Source organism: Drosophila simulans, chromosome 3L (assembly GCF_016746395.2).
Source record: "Drosophila simulans strain w501 chromosome 3L, Prin_Dsim_3.1, whole genome shotgun sequence".
Lineage (NCBI taxonomy): Eukaryota > Metazoa > Arthropoda > Insecta > Diptera > Drosophilidae > Drosophila > Drosophila simulans.
This window is the reverse complement of record NC_052522.2, coordinates 2,524,870-2,544,405: the sequence shown is the minus strand read 5'-3', so window position 1 is coordinate 2,544,405 and position 19,536 is coordinate 2,524,870. Positions and strand designations below refer to the sequence as shown.

The 19,536-nt window shown below is 42.4% G+C and overlaps 1 protein-coding gene across 15 annotated transcripts in view; it reads left to right on the top strand.

Annotated features, from left to right (window-relative positions):
• The window catches only part of LOC6736501 (mitogen-activated protein kinase kinase kinase kinase 4), a 30,797-nt gene extending 15,557 nt beyond the window's left edge, over positions 1-15,240 (top strand). For 3 of the 15 annotated variants that reach the window (XM_039293741.2, XM_039293740.2, XM_044922878.1), the window contains exons 4-19: positions 2,977-3,421; positions 3,502-3,744; positions 3,857-4,359; positions 4,430-4,603; positions 5,159-5,179; positions 6,001-6,359; positions 6,777-6,936; positions 7,867-8,790; positions 10,397-10,564; positions 12,306-12,905; positions 12,970-13,125; positions 13,188-13,355; positions 13,420-13,569; positions 13,629-13,763; positions 13,835-13,909; positions 13,976-15,240. In XM_039293741.2, the coding sequence (XP_039149675.1) occupies positions 2,977-3,421; positions 3,502-3,744; positions 3,857-4,359; positions 4,430-4,603; positions 5,159-5,179; positions 6,001-6,359; positions 6,777-6,936; positions 7,867-8,790; positions 10,397-10,564; positions 12,306-12,905; positions 12,970-13,125; positions 13,188-13,355; positions 13,420-13,569; positions 13,629-13,763; positions 13,835-13,909; positions 13,976-14,149 (4,455 nt within the window). In that variant the 3' untranslated portion in view covers positions 14,150-15,240. The remainder of the gene's footprint in view (positions 1-2,976; positions 3,422-3,501; positions 3,745-3,856; positions 4,360-4,429; positions 4,604-5,158; positions 5,180-6,000; positions 6,360-6,776; positions 6,937-7,866; positions 8,791-10,396; positions 10,565-12,305; positions 12,906-12,969; positions 13,126-13,187; positions 13,356-13,419; positions 13,570-13,628; positions 13,764-13,834; positions 13,910-13,975) is intronic. The other 12 variants (XM_039293743.2, XM_039293742.2, XM_016170360.3 and 9 more) reach the window with 12 other exon arrangements.
• Positions 15,241-19,536: the final 4,296 nt, after the last annotated feature.

Here is a 19,536-nt window from a genome sequence, read left to right as displayed (position 1 = left end):
AAGATATTGCATATGCTTCTTACGTATACTTTTCACGATCTGATATATACAATGCTTATGAGAATATATTTCCCACCTTATTATGCAGTTTTCTATAGCCACTAATGCAGTTTACGGTGGACCTTCGATCTTTGCAACAAAGAAGTACATATATTTTATGAAATCAAAAGGTTAAGATACTCGGTAATCAAGCTGAAGTTTATATAAGCCTCGCTCTGTTAAATTCCTTGCCTTGTTCTATTTAAAGAAGTAAATCCATTTCAAGTATCTTTCTCCACGAGACAGGTCCACCCTAGCGCCCAAGTATCTGTATATTTGTGGCATATCATCGGGTTGATTGTTTTATTGTTTGGGTTTCTTTTCACGCTTGATTTTATTTGCGCCTGTATCCGTATCCGTCTCTGTATGTGTGTGTATCTGTGAGTGTTATTGTGACTGTGGCCGGTATCTGACAGATACTCGTGCTCGGTGTGGTAATCATAAACCATCTCTTGTGCATAGGTAGGCAAATCCAAACTCGAATCGGACAGCTGCACCACTCGAGCACCGAGCTTCATTCCATTGTTGACTTTACCTTTAAAACATTTTCACATTTTGATTATATTACAAATTCAGCGATTTTTCTCTTTTACCCGGTCGGAGCTTTATATGGCAAAAGGCTTGTCGTCGGTCGCAGTCAGTGGCTTTGTTTATTTGTTTCAGCGGATTGTTTAGCTCTATTTGCTTTGGGGCTTTTAAGAAGAAACCGACGGGAGGCGGAGAAATGCCAATGGGAGTGCGACCGCACTGAGTGATTCACAAATATTTTTCTTTGTATTAATTGCGGCAATCATCTTTCTTCTTCGATTACATAGCTACGTGGCCCGGGGCGGATTTTGAACCCACTCAAAAATCGAAGACGACAATTTCCTGGTACAAGTGCAATACACCATCTAATCGATTCCTTCATGCACAAATTCGTTCTATTCCGCAAGTCAGGCTCCATTAGTGCATATCATTAATTTGCATAAAATCTGCAGCACAGTTAGAACCTGGCGATGATGCGCTGATGGCCAAGACATTCTCCTCCAACTCCTTTCGCTTCGTTTGGCCATTTTCTTAATAACATTTTGATAGGATCTAGTCATGGTGTAACGCCTCGTCTAACTATTCAATAAGCGGAAAGAAAATGACAGGTTTTTGCGCACTGAGTTATGGGGTACACTATAAGTAATGGCGTTGCATATTCTGATTTCCATCCATTGCAGTTGTAAATATTTTTGTAAAATCTTCTGATATTTGTTGGACATGGTTGTCAAGCTTCATGATGGAACCGATTCTCCGTCATCAGCTATATAGAGCTGTAACGACGTCTATTAAAGGTGCCCAAATACACCGATCAACTCGAAGCTATTACAGATATAGATCAGCGCATAGATGGAGTTTCCAGAGTGTTTTCCCCGTGGGTCGGGCAAACCAGAAACCAAATCGTAATCACCCTCTTAAAGTGAACATCGAAGAGCCGACGGGCAACATTTCATACCATGCCATCCCGCACCGTAAGGCGCATCGTCATCGTCTGACTATCGTCACTTAAATTGTTATCATCTCTCGTTAAGCATTTTGATTTATGGATGGGGCCGGAGCCCGATGCTCCTGCTCACTCAATTAAAACTGTATTAAATGTAAAATGACTTTAAAAGCGGCTTAGGTTAGGCGACAAGGCAGCCGCAACGGAGATGCAGCCGATGGCAGCTGATGAAGCTGGGAGCTCTTTTTGCACCCAGCAACCGGTTGGTCAGGACAACTCAATCTTGGCCAGAAAAAAAGGAGGTAGAGAATAAAAACAATTTGCGATTGAAACTAGTTGGGGTTGGTCTGAGCACCAGCACTAAACGCCGAAGATGCAACGTGACTTGGAAACTTTGGGACTCTTGAATCTCTGGTTAAGTATTGCCACAAATTAAAGAGTAGAGAGAGTTAATAATTAAGATTGACTCCTTTCGGCAGATAAGTTAAAATCTATAGTTAACTTTGCCTGAAAAATACTCCAACGAACTTTCAATCTGCAAATTATTTTCCTCAGTGCCTCAATCTTTTTTTAGTTTCCTACACCCAGGTCCTGATTTAGTCACCTTCGTGGCGCTCTTGAATAGATATTTGTGGCATGTTTACCTTAACTACTTGACACCCTGATTGAGCAGACACATTACCCCACTCGAGGTTGATGCTCCTCTCCAGACAGAGTTCCCTGCCCTCCACTTGCGCTCCTCCTCGTTGCGTTCTATTGTTTGATTCCATTGGAGTCGATGCCGATGCTGGCGTTGCGGCTGCTTTTGTTTACTTAATCACTTTTTATGCGTCGCACTTTGTGGACGCCGGGCGGGAATGCGGGGAAGGGGCCAGACCCACAGACCATATAAAATATATAGAATATATACAGCGCTGCACTAGCCAACGCCTCCATGGTCGTCGCCAGCGTCATCGCCATCTTCTTGTTGTCGTCGACGGCATAATGGAGGGTGCTGAAGTGCATTAAACAGCCTCAATGCCGCAATGAACCGAGCCGAGTTCTGGAAACGCAGTAGAACCCCCAGGCCTGACCTCGATCATGGCCAGTGCTCAAGACCAAATCGGTTGGGGTTCTTGGGACTCAAGTGGTTTTACATAGTTTTCAATATTCATAGGTATAATTTCCGCATTTAAAGAATATAAATTGCGATTTAACTGAGCAAATATAAATATGCGACTGGAAAAATCACGTTTGTGTTTCAATTGAATTTCTAACAAGATTGTTTGCTGATGACTAAAAAATTAAATTCGTCACTTGGCCTTCTTCATTCAGAGATTAATCATATTTCGCACATCGAAAAATAAGATGTGAACATGAACAATGCCGAAAGCATTCCCCTCAATAACTTAATATTCCATTTCATAATTGCATTTCTATCAATCCTTTGTTTTAAACATCCAAAATTCTCGCTTTTCTATTTACAGGGCCGTCACACGAAGACTGGTCAATTGGCTGCCATAAAGGTGATGGACGTCACCGAGGACGAAGAGGAGGAGATCAAGCTGGAGATCAATGTGCTAAAGAAATACTCGAATCACCGCAACATCGCCACCTACTACGGAGCCTTCATCAAGAAGTCACCGCCTGGGAAGGACGATCAGCTATGGCTGGTGATGGAGTACTGTGGTGCTGGATCGGTGACGGATCTGGTCAAGTCCACCAAGGGTCAGAGCCTGAAGGAGGAGTGGATCGCCTACATCTGCCGCGAGATCCTGCGGGGCCTGAGCTACCTGCACTCGAACAAAGTCATCCATCGCGACATCAAGGGGCAGAATGTGCTCCTCACCGACAACGCCGAGGTGAAGCTGGTGGACTTTGGCGTCTCCGCCCAGCTGGATCGCACGATAGGACGGCGCAACACATTCATCGGTAAACTAAATGAGTCACCTGCCACCGTCGATCCTACCTGCTAAACTGGCTTTCGTCCGCTTCTCTCCCCCGCACCATAGGTACTCCCTACTGGATGGCCCCCGAGGTCATTGCCTGCGACGAGAATCCCGACGCCACGTACGACAATCGCTCCGATCTGTGGTCGCTGGGCATCACCGCCCTGGAGATGGCTGAGTCACAGCCCCCGCTCTGCGATCTGCATCCGATGCGCGCCCTCTTCCTGATTCCGCGCAACTCGCCACCCAGGCTCAAATCGAAGAAGTGGTCCAAGAAGTTCCACGGCTTTATTGACACGGTGCTAGGTGAGTCATCTGCTTTTATGGTAGCAAAAAAAACTTCGCCGGTTTGAGTCATGCCATTGCACTTTTTAAAATCCCATGAGATCAATAATTAAGCTTAATGTTTCACTAACAGTTAAGGACTATCACCAGCGGCCTTACACCGAGAACCTGCTGAAGCACGGCTTCATCAAGGACCAGCCCACAGATCGCCAGGTGCGCATCCAGCTGAAGGACCACATCGATCGCTGCAAGAAGCGCAAGCAGGAGAAGGAGCGCGAGGACTACCGCTACTCGGGCTCCGACAACGACGACGACGAACCGCAGCTGGCCGGTGAGCACAGCTCCATTGTCCAGGCACCAGGCGGCGACACGTTGCGCCGCAACTTCCAGCAGATCCAGGAGGGTCGCCTGGCCGCCGAGCAGCAGCAGCAGCATCACCTGATGGCCCAGGCGCAGGCCCAGGCGGCTGCCGCCCATGCCGCTGCCCAGGCCCAGGCGCAACTCCAGCAGCAGCAACAGCAGGCTGCGGCGGCGGCAGCAGCGGCGGCCCATGCAGCACAACAGGCTCAGCAGGCCGCCCAGCAGCAGGCGCAGGCCCAGCAGCCACAGGCCAATCGGCAGCCAAAACCGCCATCGGTGAGGAGATGCCCATGAATGTGGCCCTACAATATGCTCTGATGTACTCAACGCTCTTATTTGATTACAGCGCCAGCAGGTTGAGGAGCCGGGTCCGCCAGCAAGGCCGCCACAGCGCCTGATCGTGGTGCCGGATCCGCCGCACGCCAATCGGCCATTGCCACCGACGCCCAAGTGCGGCGAGCCGGCGGGACAGACGCCGCAGCAACAGCAGCGCAACTCGCAGAATAACTTCAAGCCATCGGTGCGTATCGGGCGTAGATTAACAGCGAAAGGGCAGGGCCGATAAGGCGGCAATCGGGTAATCCGATCTCAAGGGGAGGTCTCCTCCAGAGCAATGACTTCCAGTCGAGAAAGCATAACAGCAGCTTATAGTTGTGAAATGTGCCCAAGGATGCTCCATCTCTGCCCCGTAATTTGTGAACCCCGCCCCGCGTTGTAGTTAGTTTTTAGTTTAACCCATATGTAAACCATGTAAAAGTCGAAACCATGCCATATCTTATCCTAATTTATATCTCTTTTATTTTCATGTTATGTGCGCCTACATAATCTCTAAATATATATATATATCGTTATATACAAATATGCATTGATAAACCCGTATATACCATATACCGTATGCGCCATATATACGTATGCCATATGTCGATTTATGATTTGACTCATGTGTACATCATCCCGTTGCGCCGTTAAACCAACGTATGATTTCCGAACCGCACACGATTACGATTACAACAAAACAAACACTTGATATTATCAAACACAACAACAATCACGACTACTACTACAACAACAACAGTTACCACCAAGGAGACCTGAGGTATGTCCTACGATTTTCAGTTGAAGCCTGTCGCATCTTTTCCGTTTCGTTTACTGCTTGAGTTACCTATAAAGTTTGCATACATTTGAAACTTGAGTGCGTTTCCGAAGTACTTGGCCTTAAGGAAATGCATTTTGATATAATCAGGTCAAGATAAGAGGTTTAAAACTAACACATTATTTCGGCAACGCACTCTGCATTGATTGTTTTCCATTTGTGTAACCCCAAAAAAACTCCCCCTTTTGGACCTTAGTCAAAATTGCTCTAACGGAGGTACACAAAACCCTTTGTAACTCTCGAACCCCAAAACCAACACCTATTGCACGTGCCACTTTTGAACTAAGCTTCCACAGCGCAAAGATTCCATAACTCAACCGATTTGACTAACCCCCCTCCCAGTAGATTGATACACCTGGAGCATAGAGTCTCCGTTGTGATTGATGCGTTTCTAATGCGGTTTCGAGCAAAGTGAAGTGCCGAAACGGATCTATACTTCCAACTAACGTAGATAAAGACTAACAACCGAGCTTTCTAACCGATTCTATGTAATGCTCTGCTGGATCCAAAAACACCTTTTCGCCTGGCGTGCGTTTGATCGTTTTTATCTATAAGTACCGTATCGGAGGAAAATCCAATCTAATGCTCTCTTACTTTTCGTTCCCACCCCCCTCAAAATGAATCGAAAACCCGTGAAAAACTGTGGTATCATGTGCAATTCAACACACACCCAACAACAAACACACAACAAACAAACACACACACAAATCCTCCTGCCCCTGAAACGAAAACAACAAACCAAAAAATGTATTGTAAAACTGTAGGATCATTTGGATGTGTTAGCAGCACAATTAAGTGAATTGGGCGTGGTCTTCTCCCAACAGCCACAGCCGCAGACGGCCGCCGGTGGCCAGGGATCCCAGCAGCAGGCGCAGCCGGAGGCGCCGCCTCGCAACAATCGCCAGTCGAGCGGTCTGTCCTCCTCCGGGGGATCGGCATCCGGAGGCGGCGGTTCGTCCAAGCCGGCCGCCGCTCTGCCGCCGCAGTCGAACAATCATCTGGGCCAGCCGGTGAACCCGCTGGATCCCTTGGACAGCAGCGATTCGGACAGCGAGCCGGATGAGCCCAACGATCGGGCCAGGAACGATGGAACTCTACTGGCCAGTGATCCGCCCAAGCCACTGTAAGTACGAGCACAAAGAAGGGGCGTGACAGTTTGCAGCAAAATTCCACAAATCGAAGATGCAACCGAGTAGTTCACTATCAAGAATCAGTTGGCAGGGATCGCAAATGAAGATGGCTATTAGGCATTAAATTGAATCAATCAAGTAAACAATTTGTTTTTAATCAATACAGCATAATGCAATCTATTTGCGGTCCCTGATTAGAAGCAACACATCATCTCTCTATTGATACTAACCCCACTTCACAACATTCTTGTCTCTCACTTGTTTAAACACCTCTTTGATTACCTACACCCTTCCACATCCACTGCCACTCCCATTTCATTTCCATATCCATATCCATGGTCAACGACGATTTGCCGCCCCTTTTTCGTTTTCGATTTGTTTGTTGGCTTTTTGGTTTTCGTTACGTTCAGACCCGAATTCTCATATAGGCCCGGCTTGGGACCCGTTTCCGAGGACGCCAACACGACAACGCCCTTGAGTCACGGCAGCGGTGGACCGCCCAACCGCCCACTGCCGCCCACGCCCGACGACGACGATCAGGCTGGCGATCGGACTTTGATCATGAAGCGCGTAAGTTGCACCCACATCTTCAGAGCTCAGCTTCTATACCCTTACTATATACTTATGAGTACGACTATTCGTTTAGTTTAGTTATTAGTTTTGATTTTTTTACCACCGATGAGATGCGAACCGCGAGGGTTAGGCCAGAATGAGCTTTAGGAATATGCCTTGTGAATCGGTGACAATTGTACAAATTGTAAACTAGCTTTTGCCGGGTTAAAGGTCTGCCAGCCCGAACAAAGGAAACTAGGATTACGACTAAATCAAAAACGGATAATATACACTAAGTTCAACCTGGTTGTGGTTCTCTAAATTAAAGAGTTACTTAGACTAGCCTAAAATATGATTTGATTTTCCTACTAAATTTATTTGAATTTGCATTAATCTTAATTTGATATATATATATTTTTATAGTTATTTAATGGCGCAAGCAGTGTGAAATCTTTTTCGTGAATTTTTCTTTCTTTGTACAAATTTATTTTCCAAATTTCCGTTACCAACTTTTTGTATATTTTGATTGAGCCATGTGTGATGTTGCATCTATATAAACATTAATGCACTGGTGCATAGAATGTTGACACGATCGAGATATTGTACATACATGACTATATATGCACATCCGCACACACACACACCCCATATATCTCTCGAATACCTACATACCTGGGTTGGTACATATATTTCCGAGACCACTGATCAAAATCAGAGATATATATATCAAAACCCTGTGTATTTCGTTACCTACCGGAATGAAGAGCAGAATTCATGAAAAACTTTCCATGCTGTGGTGGGTGGGGACGAACCAAGCTCTCTTTTAATCGATATTTAGATGCCTCTAAGTATTAAAAACAGACCAACCTAACACCATTCTTCTCTTGCTGCGTACTTACTACAACAACAACAACTACTACTCCTCCCTGAACCCGAAATCCCCCATAGAAACTAGAGCAGAACATAAACCGCCTGCAAAAGTCCGCATCCACATCGCAAGCCAATGTGACACCGTCGCGTCGCGGCGACGAATCCAATTTGCTGAGGGACTGGGACTTTGATCGGTTCTTCCCCAAGAACGCAAACGGTCCGAGGGGCAGTGGACGTGGTAGTCCCACTACCACTGCCAGCCTGAGCCGAAGCTCACAGCTGAGCACGCTGAAGGCGGATACGAAGCTCCAAAGGGCCAGTGTGGCGGAGGCCATCACCAGACCAGTTCCCCGGGGCTATCAGCCGCTGAAGGCCGAACCAAGTGCTAGCCAAAGTATTGCCAAAGAACAAGGATCAGCATCAGGATCCGGATCGGGATCGGGAAGTGCAAGTGGTAGCGGAAGCAGTGGTAGCACCAATTCCCCAGCGCATAAGCGCCAGGATTCGGACTCACGACTGCCAACGAATTTTGAGCGCGGTTTTCGACGCGAGAACTCGGACTTCTTCCCGCTGGCCAAGAGATACTCGGCGGTGTTCAGTGGAGCCACTGCAGCCGGATCCACAGCGGGATCGCCCTCAGCACAGGCTCTTCAGAGGTCAAGCGCAGTGTACCAAAGGAACAGCATTTACAGCAGCAGCATCAGCAGTAAGAGCAAGGAGAATGCCGCGCCTGGAGCGCCAGGAGCAGCTGCAGCAGGAACTGCCACTGCCAGTGCCAAGCCAGGACCAGCTGCAGCCACAACCACTGCCACCGCCACCAAGGGAGCTGCTCCAAAGACCTCCAAGTCCCTGGCCAACTTTAACTTCCTGCGACCGCGTCGCGAAAAGACTGAATCCGTCATTGTGCTGCAGAATGCTGCCGTTCGCGCCCAAAGGCAACAGCAACTGCAACAACAGCAGCAGCAGCAGCAGCAGCAACTGCAGCAGCAACAGCAGCAGCAGGTAAACGCTCTCAGCTCGCACCAAACAAGCAAATCAACAGAGAGGCAAACATTTATTCAAAAAATGCTGCGAACATAACTCACCAAAAAAGAATATTGCAAAAATAATTATTCCATTAAATTGTGTTTTGTCTTGGCGCCAGAAAAGTAAACCAAACCACCCGAACTACCAAAAAAAGGCTGAAATTTACCATTTGGCTCGCTATTTCCATACTCCCCACATCCACACACACGCACTTTCAACTAATAGCTCGTAAATAAAATATTAAAACAATACACGCCCATTGTTGCTAATCGAAAAACAGCTGGAATTGTACAAAATAGGGGATAGCTAAACGATGTGTTTTTATACTTTTCATTGCTTGAGCATGTTTGGTTTTATTTGGTTTTTATGCTCGATTGTTTATTTCATTCTCATTTGTTTTGTTTACTTTCATAATCAATCAGAGCCCACGCCATTTTAGGACTTAAGCTAACCGCAACCCTAATTAAGACTATCTAATACGCTTAAGAACACTGATTAACAAATGCAAATAACCGGTAGACAGTCGAGATCGGTAAACTAATCTGTATATAATCCTATAAACCCCGAAAAAGAGGCAAAAGTATCGAATGCTAATGAGATCAGTAATATCCGTAGTACAGGTGTTAAAGCTATCCTGAATTTCCTGTTTTAATGTTAATAATACGGTGTCGATAAAGTTTTATGACTGAGTTTTGGTATTTGAGGCAGCTAGGATCATTTAAAAACAGTAAACCAACTTGAATTAGTTAAATAATACAATTTTAATACATTTGGGCTTAATTGGTTCTTATAGATTGGATAAAATATTAAACTGTACTCAAAAAAAACCTAAATAGTTCGGATAGTTAGTATACCTATGTGGTTAGACTTGCAATAGCTTCTACTAGTGCTATTTATTAAATAAATTATTTACTTTGCTGCCTCATGTAACTCTGTTAATTAGAATGCTGCTCTGTATCATCTGTAAACTCTACTGCTTTCGCTCAAAATTGTTTTAAAGCTTTTCTCTGAACAAACTCGGAATCAATTACAAAAGTTTGCTGGTTTGGTACGCAAGAGTAAAAGTTAATTAAGGAACATAAATAATACAACGCCCCGCCTGAGAGAGATTGTTTATGCAACTTGAGCCCACGTTTTGCCTGCTGCGCTGAAACTGAAATGTTGCCAATTTAGAATAAGTGTTAGCTTTAAAACAATTTTGACGAACTCAGCGGACTCGATACCTAAATGTTATAGTGTTTAAGCTCTGTACAAAAGGATACATACACACACACCCCGCACCCAGAACTCTGTCTATATCTGTACCTACTGTAAACCCATATGCGGCTAAAGTCGAGGCTTAGTAGTGGCGGGGTCATCATTAGGCAACCTCAAGTGTCTCATTGGCATTCATTTATTTTGTGCTGCTGCTCTTGAATCTCTTTTGTACGTTACTTGACTCATTTCGTTGACTCGTTTCTGTTTCTCCTACTTTCCCTTAAAGACATTCTGTAACCCCATTTTTCCCTCTAATTCCATTGCAATTGTTTGAGAACCTGCATTTAAGTGATATGCTAACTCTGTGCCATGTGTTTCCACACAGAATCGAGGAGGCGGCGGCGGCGGAGGAGGCGGTGGCAGCAGCGGCGTGGGCGCCGATGGCACTGGACTGGGAACTCCTGGGACAAGGACCAGCAGCGTCCTGCCGGATCTACTCAGCCAGGCGTCGCCGGCAACGCCACCACGCCATGATAAATCATCCAGTGAGGAGGTAAGTAATGTGCCCAATAAATACTCCGACTCGTCCTTCTGTGTTTTTCGTTTTAATCGATTTTTCATTGTGTTTTTCGTTCGTAACCCTTGTGTCCACGTTGAGTTTATTTATTGTGATAATATATCTCGTTGTATCGTTCTGTTGTTCGGGCCGATTCATTCCCATTATCTCTTCTCTGCTAGGAATCATGGCTAAGAAAATATAACTTGAAGTTCTTCCGGTTTGATAACAGAGTCATAAACAAGTTCATTATCAGTCATTAATTTAAGAATTCCACCTTGAGACGTTTTTAATAACCAGTGAATCAGAACACTTTCGATCAAGGGATTTATACTAACATAAGAAATAATTTTCAAGTCGGGGAATTTAAATTTTTACTTAGAAGTAAACTAGATGCAGATACAGTTTTTTGTTTAGAACGTTTAATTTGGTCATATCCCATTCCTAACCCCAATTATGTATGTCACTAATCCCTAAGATATAGAACATCTCTAGCATAAACATATCTCTTTGGCGTGGAGCAAAGTTCATTATGAAGAGGGTAAACAATGAAAATTGGTCGAGAAATTTTGAAAATATGAAAATAACTTGCATGCTCGTATGAAGCTCTCACCAAGTGCATGACTGAGTAAAAATGATTTATCGAACACATCAAAAAGTAAAGATCCAAAATGTTTAAACAAATTTCTTCTTCTTAATTGTGCTTTGTCTTTCCGCAACGTTTGAGCTGATGGCCACTACGATATATTCTAACAATTTACAAATTACCAATCAAAAACAAACAATCAAAACATTACAATAGTAAGTATGAACGATTAGTCCCCCACCGACAAAGTGCTCCTTATTTTGTATAATTTGCTCTCTTAAAAAACCAACAAAACCCAATAAACAACAACCAAAACAAGAAAATACGTTTGTGTATAGTTATAATTCTCTCCATCTTATGATTTTTCATCACATTTTCATAATGTGCCATACAATCTGTTTTATTAAAAGGACATGGAAATCTTAAATATAATTTATGCACATCTTTACAACTTTTTCCCAGCCCTAGGAACACTTTTCAGTGTTATTCTGTCAATATTACAAATGTGTATATATTCATTTCAATTTCAACTTGGGTATTCCCTGTCTTTTGCGTTGTAAGCAGCCAATCTTTTGTGGCTAACGTTTCGTCTACTATACATTACACACATACCACATACAACACACACTTGGAGAAATGCTTCCCAAATATTATGAAAACACAACATATTTTTAAATGGTTTCTTCTTTTTACCAAAGGCCTCTGGGGAAAGATTAATCACATATTGATTTATAATTTCTTTTGGTTTAATCTTAACACACTTCCGCCTTTTTACCACTGTTAACCTGGTCTGAGTTTCGGCTATATTTTCATTTGTTGTTAGTCTAAGCATCCACACATAACACTTATAAACACACAAGACACTATTGTAATGCTCTCTATGCTCACAAAAACCGAAGCACACACCCAATCCTCGCATGTAAATATTATTTAATTTTTCTTATTTTTAGTTGACATCTTAAGACTAATTAAAATTTTTCTGCACTTTTCTATTTTTCTTTTCTTTCTACATAAAAAACGTAAACAAATCAAAAACCAATGAAATCCTGTGTAAAAATATAAACAATGAAATATAAAATTAATATAAAACATAAACAATCAAACTTACGCCAATATAATAATCGCAATAATCGAACTGTGCTATCGATTAAGCAGTATCAAGCGGCCATCAGCTCATCCGTGCATTCCACGCCATCGAAATCGTTTATCGCCAGCAGTGGAAGCGGTGGTCTCGGTTTGGGGGGCGGTACCGTTGTGGGCGGCGTGATTATCAGCAGCAATCACTCGCCCCAGTCGACGATATCGCTCGCCTCCTCGTCCTCGAATTCGCGCCAGAATTCGCCCAAGAATTCGATCAGCAAGACGCGCTCTTCCAGCAGTATTACTAATCTCTTGCACAAATCTGCTTCTTCCTCCTCCGCGAACCTGCACCACCTGACGCCCTGCTCCTCGACATCCTCGGCCTCGATCTCCAATCCGCTGCCACCGCACGCCTATGCCCTGCAACAGAAGCAGCGCAGTTTCCTGACCTTTGGTTTCGGGGCCGGCGGCTCTGGTCCTTCGCGCCGGGAATCGCACGTCAATGTCAACGTAACGCCCACCTCCCACGAGGCGGCCAACGACACGCCCGAGATCCGTAAGTATAAGAAGCGCTTCAACTCGGAGATCCTGTGTGCAGCGCTGTGGGGCGTCAACCTGCTGATTGGAACAGAGAATGGCTTAATGCTGCTAGATCGATCCGGTCAGGGCAAGGTAAGTGAATCATATAAAATGAAATCATTACCCCTCTAATGCACCATTATGTCTGCTTCCACAGGTCTACCAGCTCATCTCGCGACGCCGTTTCCAGCAAATGGAGGTGCTAGAGGGCCAGAACATATTGGTCACCATATCCGGCAAGAAGAACCGAGTGCGCGTCTACTACTTGTCCTGGCTTAAGTCGAAGATCTTGCGCACCGACGGACTCTCCGATGTGAGATATTGAATTGCCGAGTTATCCATTAAACTTATAATTCGATATGATTGCAATTGCAGCAAGTGGAGCGTCGTAACGGATGGATCAACGTGGGTGATCTGCAAGGTGCTGTACATTTTAAGATTGTCAAATACGAGAGGATTAAGTTCCTAGTGATTGCATTAAAAGACTCTATTGAAATTTATGCATGGGCTCCCAAACCATATCACAAATTTATGGCATTTAAGGTGGGTCTCCATACTTCATTATATAGTCTAAGAAAGTTTTCGAGTTATGGTTTTCATTTCATAGAATTTTGGTGAACTGGAACATCGCCCGCTTTTGGTCGATCTCACCATCGAGGATCAGTCGAGACTGAAGGTGATCTATGGCTCCGCCGAGGGTTTCCATGCGGTTGATTTAGATTCAGCTGAAGTATACGATATCTATCTTCCCAAGCATGTAAGTTGGTCTGATGACAAGTGTCGTAATTGATTGCTAAATAATTGCTATTTCTGCAGACTCAGGGTGCAATCATTCCGCATTGTATTGTGGCGCTTCCCAACTCAAATGGCATGCAACTGCTGCTGTGCTACGACAATGAGGGCGTCTATGTGAACACTGTGGGCCGCGTTTCCAAGAACATTGTACTGCAGGCAAGTCATTTGGGAATGCTCCTAGCTATTTGTTGGCCAGTGTGTAATACATTTTCTTTAATCCCTCTTAGTGGGGCGAGATGCCCACCTCGGTGGCCTACATTGGCACTGGACAAATCATGGGCTGGGGCAATAAAGCAATAGAGGTGAGTGAGCATGCTTTTGGGAGCTCGAGTAATCATTTAAATGGCTTTTTTGCGCCCTCATTACAGATACGTTCCGTCGAGAGCGGCCATTTGGATGGTGTGTTCATGCACAAAAAGGCGCAGCGCTTGAAATTCCTTTGCGAGCGAAACGACAAAGTATTCTTCAGCAGTGCCAAAGGTGCTTCATCGTGTCAAATCTACTTTATGACGCTCAACAAGCCGGGCATGGCCAATTGGTAATCGAAACCAATCCAATTCAATCCAATCGACGATCGATGATCTTGGCAGGCAGGCTTCGATCGACGCCCATCGATCGATTTGCTCAACCGGCAACAAAATCAACCCATAAACATTTTCTTCTTATTTTACCACAAAAGGCAAACGAAAATGAATGAAAGTATCTAACGTGAACACATAAAAGATAATTAGCTGATTTAAGTGAAGAGTGCATAACGATTAAGTGAGATATCCTAAACAAACACACCAACAACAACAACACTCAACAACATACCAACAACCCGAGGTCATGAACTTGTGCTTATGAAATTCACCACGACAACGTTTCAATTAGTAAATGTGCTAAGAAAACTCGATCAACGCGAGCCAATATATATATAGATATATATATATATATAAAATAATCTACTTAATATTTAGAAACGAACATTTCAAGCTCACTCGTCGAGGTTTTTTGTCAGATCTGGTCAGAAAAAAAAAAACCGCAATTAAAGCAATTCGTATCCTCCATCCTTTCGATGTATGTATATTAACGTTACATAACTGAACGAACACCCAGCACACACGATTCAGATTCAGATTCATTTCAAATGTCGTTTCACGATTGTGTATGATTTCGCTTACAAGTTAAACTTAAGTTGAAAGCCAACAGCGCAGCATAAGCCCACAAAACATACAAGTATATCGAATTTTCTGCGCACAGCAGAAAATATAGAAGAAAATATATGCAGTTAGTTTTTGTTCTTGATATTATCAAATAGAATTTATTTGTGCGTTTCTGATAAATACGTGTTAGTGGAGAGAGCAGAGGAAATTTATACATTTTATGCAAATGCAAATGCAAATGGAAATCGAAGCGAAGCGAAGCAAAGCAAACAAAACCCACATAAAACGCCATTGTAAAAACTAAGTGATAAACAAGTAAATAATTGATTAATGTAAAATAAAGCCGAAAGCAACACAAACCCAAGCAAGCTTGCAACAATTGAGGAAATCCAATGGAAGTAGAGAAACGCACCACGACGTTTGCGAGGAGAGCTACCTTAATAACGAAATTGGAGGGAATTACAAAACGAGAACCTAGTTAAGCTGCATTTTTTACTGAACTTTTATACAGAGCCAAGAGAATGATGAAAACAAAAGCAAAATAACGGATGAACGAATCGAGGAGGGAAATTAAACCAAAATTCTATAAATCGTAGCATGTTAAAATTGATAACCATCTCCGCTTGTTGTACTGTGTGCATTTCTTTGTGTTTTCACTAGCTTCAATATCAAAAGTGGTCACGTTGCAATATCTCTATATCGAGTGCATATAGAACCTTATCCCCAACTGGCGCACACTCAAGTCCCCAATGAAACACTAATTCTGCCTTATTTTATGTTGTTTGCGTGATTTCGCCCCACTCCTTCTCTTCCACACGAAACAGTCTCATGAAGAAGTATATTTAAAATATTGTTTGTTTTTGTGTTATAAAATGATTGTACGCCCCCGTATTTAGTAATGTTCATCCACGCAAAATGGAAAGATAAGTGCACCAACATGCACGTCTAAAACAACAAAAAAAGAATAAAAGAATTAGTAATAAATGCTTACTTTATTTCTAAAATAAAACAAGTAAAATGGTACAGAAATGAATGTAAATCTAATTATTATATATATATAATCTCAAAATTAAAAAAAAAATACAACAAAAGATCTGCATTTTATTTGCCGGTGGGTACTTATTATTGAGAAGTTATTTTAATACAAACGGTATCTGAGATACCTTTTTAAAATTCTTAGTTAAATTCTTGGGGTCACCAAGCGACACTTCAATTTTTTTTACATCAATGTAGAAAGCTTTTTACTGGTTTGAGTCATTGCTAATTTTTACATTACCTTACAAAAGACCAGATAATGGATATTACTGATGTATTATAATTAACTTAAATAATTAAAGTCTTTAAATATTAAAAATTGGTCTGCAATTTTAAGCTTTGTGAGTTGTTTAAGACAAAATACATTTTAATTTCGTAAAAAGGCCAATGTCAGCTTAGAATACAAACTTTTTAAAATGGAGCGCTGATTGCTCGAATACAATTAAATATTCGATTCATTTGCAAGTTATCAGTGTGACCGTGTTTGGGCCCAAGGAGTAAAAACCCATAGTGCCAAAGCACTTCACCGATATTATCGAATAGTCATCTCCTATCGTACCAGCTCTAAAAAAACAAAGCAAAACCAAAATCGGCCCGAAATTCAAGCGAACCGGACGCGTTTTCGTCGCGAGTTAAACCGCTGCAAAAATATCAACAATAAGTATAAATTGCCGCGGGTACTGAGTTCATATGATGATCGAGTGATTTTTTTCATCGTACGATTGGCGTCTTTCGAAATAGAATATATTCGAGTATTCCGGGTCGCGAGTATTCAAAAAAAGGATTTGTGTATACCGAAAGGGCTAAACAAAAAGCTTTTTAAAGGTAAATCCCAGCAAAAGAGTGCTAAATGGAGTTTGGCGAGAAGCAAATGTGCCGGAAAAAAGTACAAAACAGTGCGAATGAAAATAAAAAGACGCCGACTATATGTGTATAAGGTCCATGTGTATGTGTGAAAAAATCCTGGACAACGCCACTCCTTTTGCGCAAAGAAATTTAATAAAAAAAAAAACGCAAAGAAGCTGTATATAGAGAGCAAAACGAAGCTGCGCCGGAGTTGAACGAAATACGAAGTGTAAATGGGGGTGTGGGTGCCATATAATTCCGGGTGTACGCAAATATTTTGAAACGAAATCGCCATTAAATTCAGGTTCCGATTTAAGTGCAAATACAACGGTAAAACAATGAAATTGCATTTGGAGTAGCGGCATTTTTAGGGGTGTGTGTGAGTTCGAGTCCTGCCGTCCTGCTTGCACCCTCTGCGCAGAAGCAGGACAGCGAAAAACCCCCGAAAAGAACAATTGCAAATTGCAGAAATGCGAGCGAAACACGAAAATACAAAAATAATTTCTGCCAACAGCTGGCGAAGTTTCAGACACCTGGCGAAAAAACCAACATGGGACACTTAAACAGTTAAACGGTTCTCCTTTTTATGGCTTTTAATAACTGGTTTCGCAGAGCCTTTTCGCGTAGGTGCGAGCGAGCAGGAAGTATGCCCCAACCAAAGAACCGTTGATCGCAAAATGCAACGGCGATCGGGTGGGAATGAGAAAGGGATGTGAGAGAGAGAGGGGAAGCGGGAGCGAGATGGACACTGGGTGATAAAAAACCATAACATAACAAAACAAAACAAAACGAAAGCAAGTGACTTTTGTTTTTCTCTTGTTGTCTTAGGTTCTGTTTGCATGTGTGGGTTTCTTCTGATAATTTCGCTATCGTTGTTTTGGCCTTATTTATCGCCGTTCTTTGTTTTGCAATTCTGCGAGTGGCCGCAATTTATGCAAATATGCAGAAATCACAATTCTATTTGCACTATTTCCTCAATAAAAAATCGCTGGCGAGGCCAAGAAAATTATATTGTTGTTAAACTCAGCTCTTCGCGGGTACAATTTCACCCTCTTTTGTGCGTCGCGTGCTCTGCGCTTCTTTTTCTCATTTGTTTATTTTTAGTTGCGGAATTTCTGGTTACAAACCGTATTTAATTTCAACGACTTCCCTCTGTTGTGCTCCTTATTCTCCGCTCCCGCTTCCTCTTCCTTCGTCTTCTTCTTCTCTCTCTGCTCCTTCTTTGTCTCGCAGAAACAGTTGCGCTTCATGTCACTCCCCAATACACTGAGAAAAAAATTTGATATCTGATGCTTATCTCAACTTAAAGGTCTTGTATTGAAATTTTTAGATGTGTGTTAGTGAATAAAATATTCCAGCAATATCTTAATTGATAAACATTATAGAACGTTTTTTCCAGTGCACTGGAAGAGGCAGCCCCAAAAGATGCAATAAGGGGAGTTTGGGGAAAAACTCAACAAGAAGAAGGGCCCGCCTTTGTTTTATGACTTCTGTGTATATTTATTTATAGTTGCTTCACTTTAATGTTTCAATTTTTATTTCCACACAATATCCATCGTCAATTTGTCGGCGACTTAAAAACTCATAAAGTATTCAGCTTTTTTCCGGCGTCATAAAACTTTCGCCCACGCTCGCGCAATTTGCATAAACTTAATTAGTCAAATGCAGGCACAAAAAGTTATTCAACAAATTATTCTTAATTAACGAAATAGCCAAAGTCGCATAGCGTTTGACAGATTGAACATTCAAATGCGTTAATTTTCATGCAAATCTGGGCATTATGCTAATGTCTTTAAGTGTCCAAAAGTTAACTCTACGCCTTGAATTTATAGTTTCACCATTTTGGCATTTATGGAAAACTTTTGCAACGGTTTAAATGTTTTCAAAACTGCACCGAGTATTTCCAAAAAGTTGTTCTTCATTAAGGAAAAACCATATAGGAAGCCAGATGACAGATCAAACATTAAATAGCTATAATCTTGATGATGTGCCAAAGTCTTAACGTGAATTTATTGTTTCAAATTATTTTGTTTTGTTTATGGCAAATCTTGACATCTGTGGGCTTTTTATAAGTACATCAATCTGCTGATCAGATTAAAGAACTTAACTTTTCAAACAAATGACCAAAGTTGAAAGGCTTGGATTTATTGCTTCACATTTATGCTATTTATTTTACTTCTGAATCTTGTCGCAACTATTTCCACAGAAATACAGATCGCAGATCTGTGTGAATTAAATAAATCAAACGCAAACATACAACAGAATAGTTATTCAAGAGATAATTCTTAATTAAAGAAGTAGACAGCCTCTGTTTTCGTGTAAATCTAAGTTTTATGTTAATCACTGATATATTGTTTTATACTTTTCGCATTTATGGAAAACTTTTGCAACTATTTCGAACGAAATCGAGATCACAGATATCTCCGAACTCTTGAGTGTTATGTTTTTCCGTTTGTTTTTGTATCTTTTTTCGGTGGCCCACGCGCAGCTGGCGAAATCAAGTTTAGGAATTCCCCCGTAGCCCCCCAAAAAAGTATAGATACCCCTGACTTTATCTCTTGCGTCACTTGATTTGGCGCAAGCTTAGCACACGACTCTTTTGGATCCATTTTTTTGGCCATATGATCTTGGATCTCTGGCATTTTCGCTCGACTTTTCAATGGAAACCCATAGCCAGCAACAGCCACAATGGCAGTAGTAGCTAGCTATGGGTGAATATATCTATGTATCTGTACTGATATTAACAGTCGCTGCAAAATGTCGCCTTTATTTATTCATCCATTTTTTTTTCTACCTTTTTTTATGAGGCTGCCGTTTGGCGATCCACCATATAAGGCATCTAAATTGCGTGCGCGTTTTGGGTCTTGGATTTTCGGTTGATCAATGATCATGATTCGTTCATG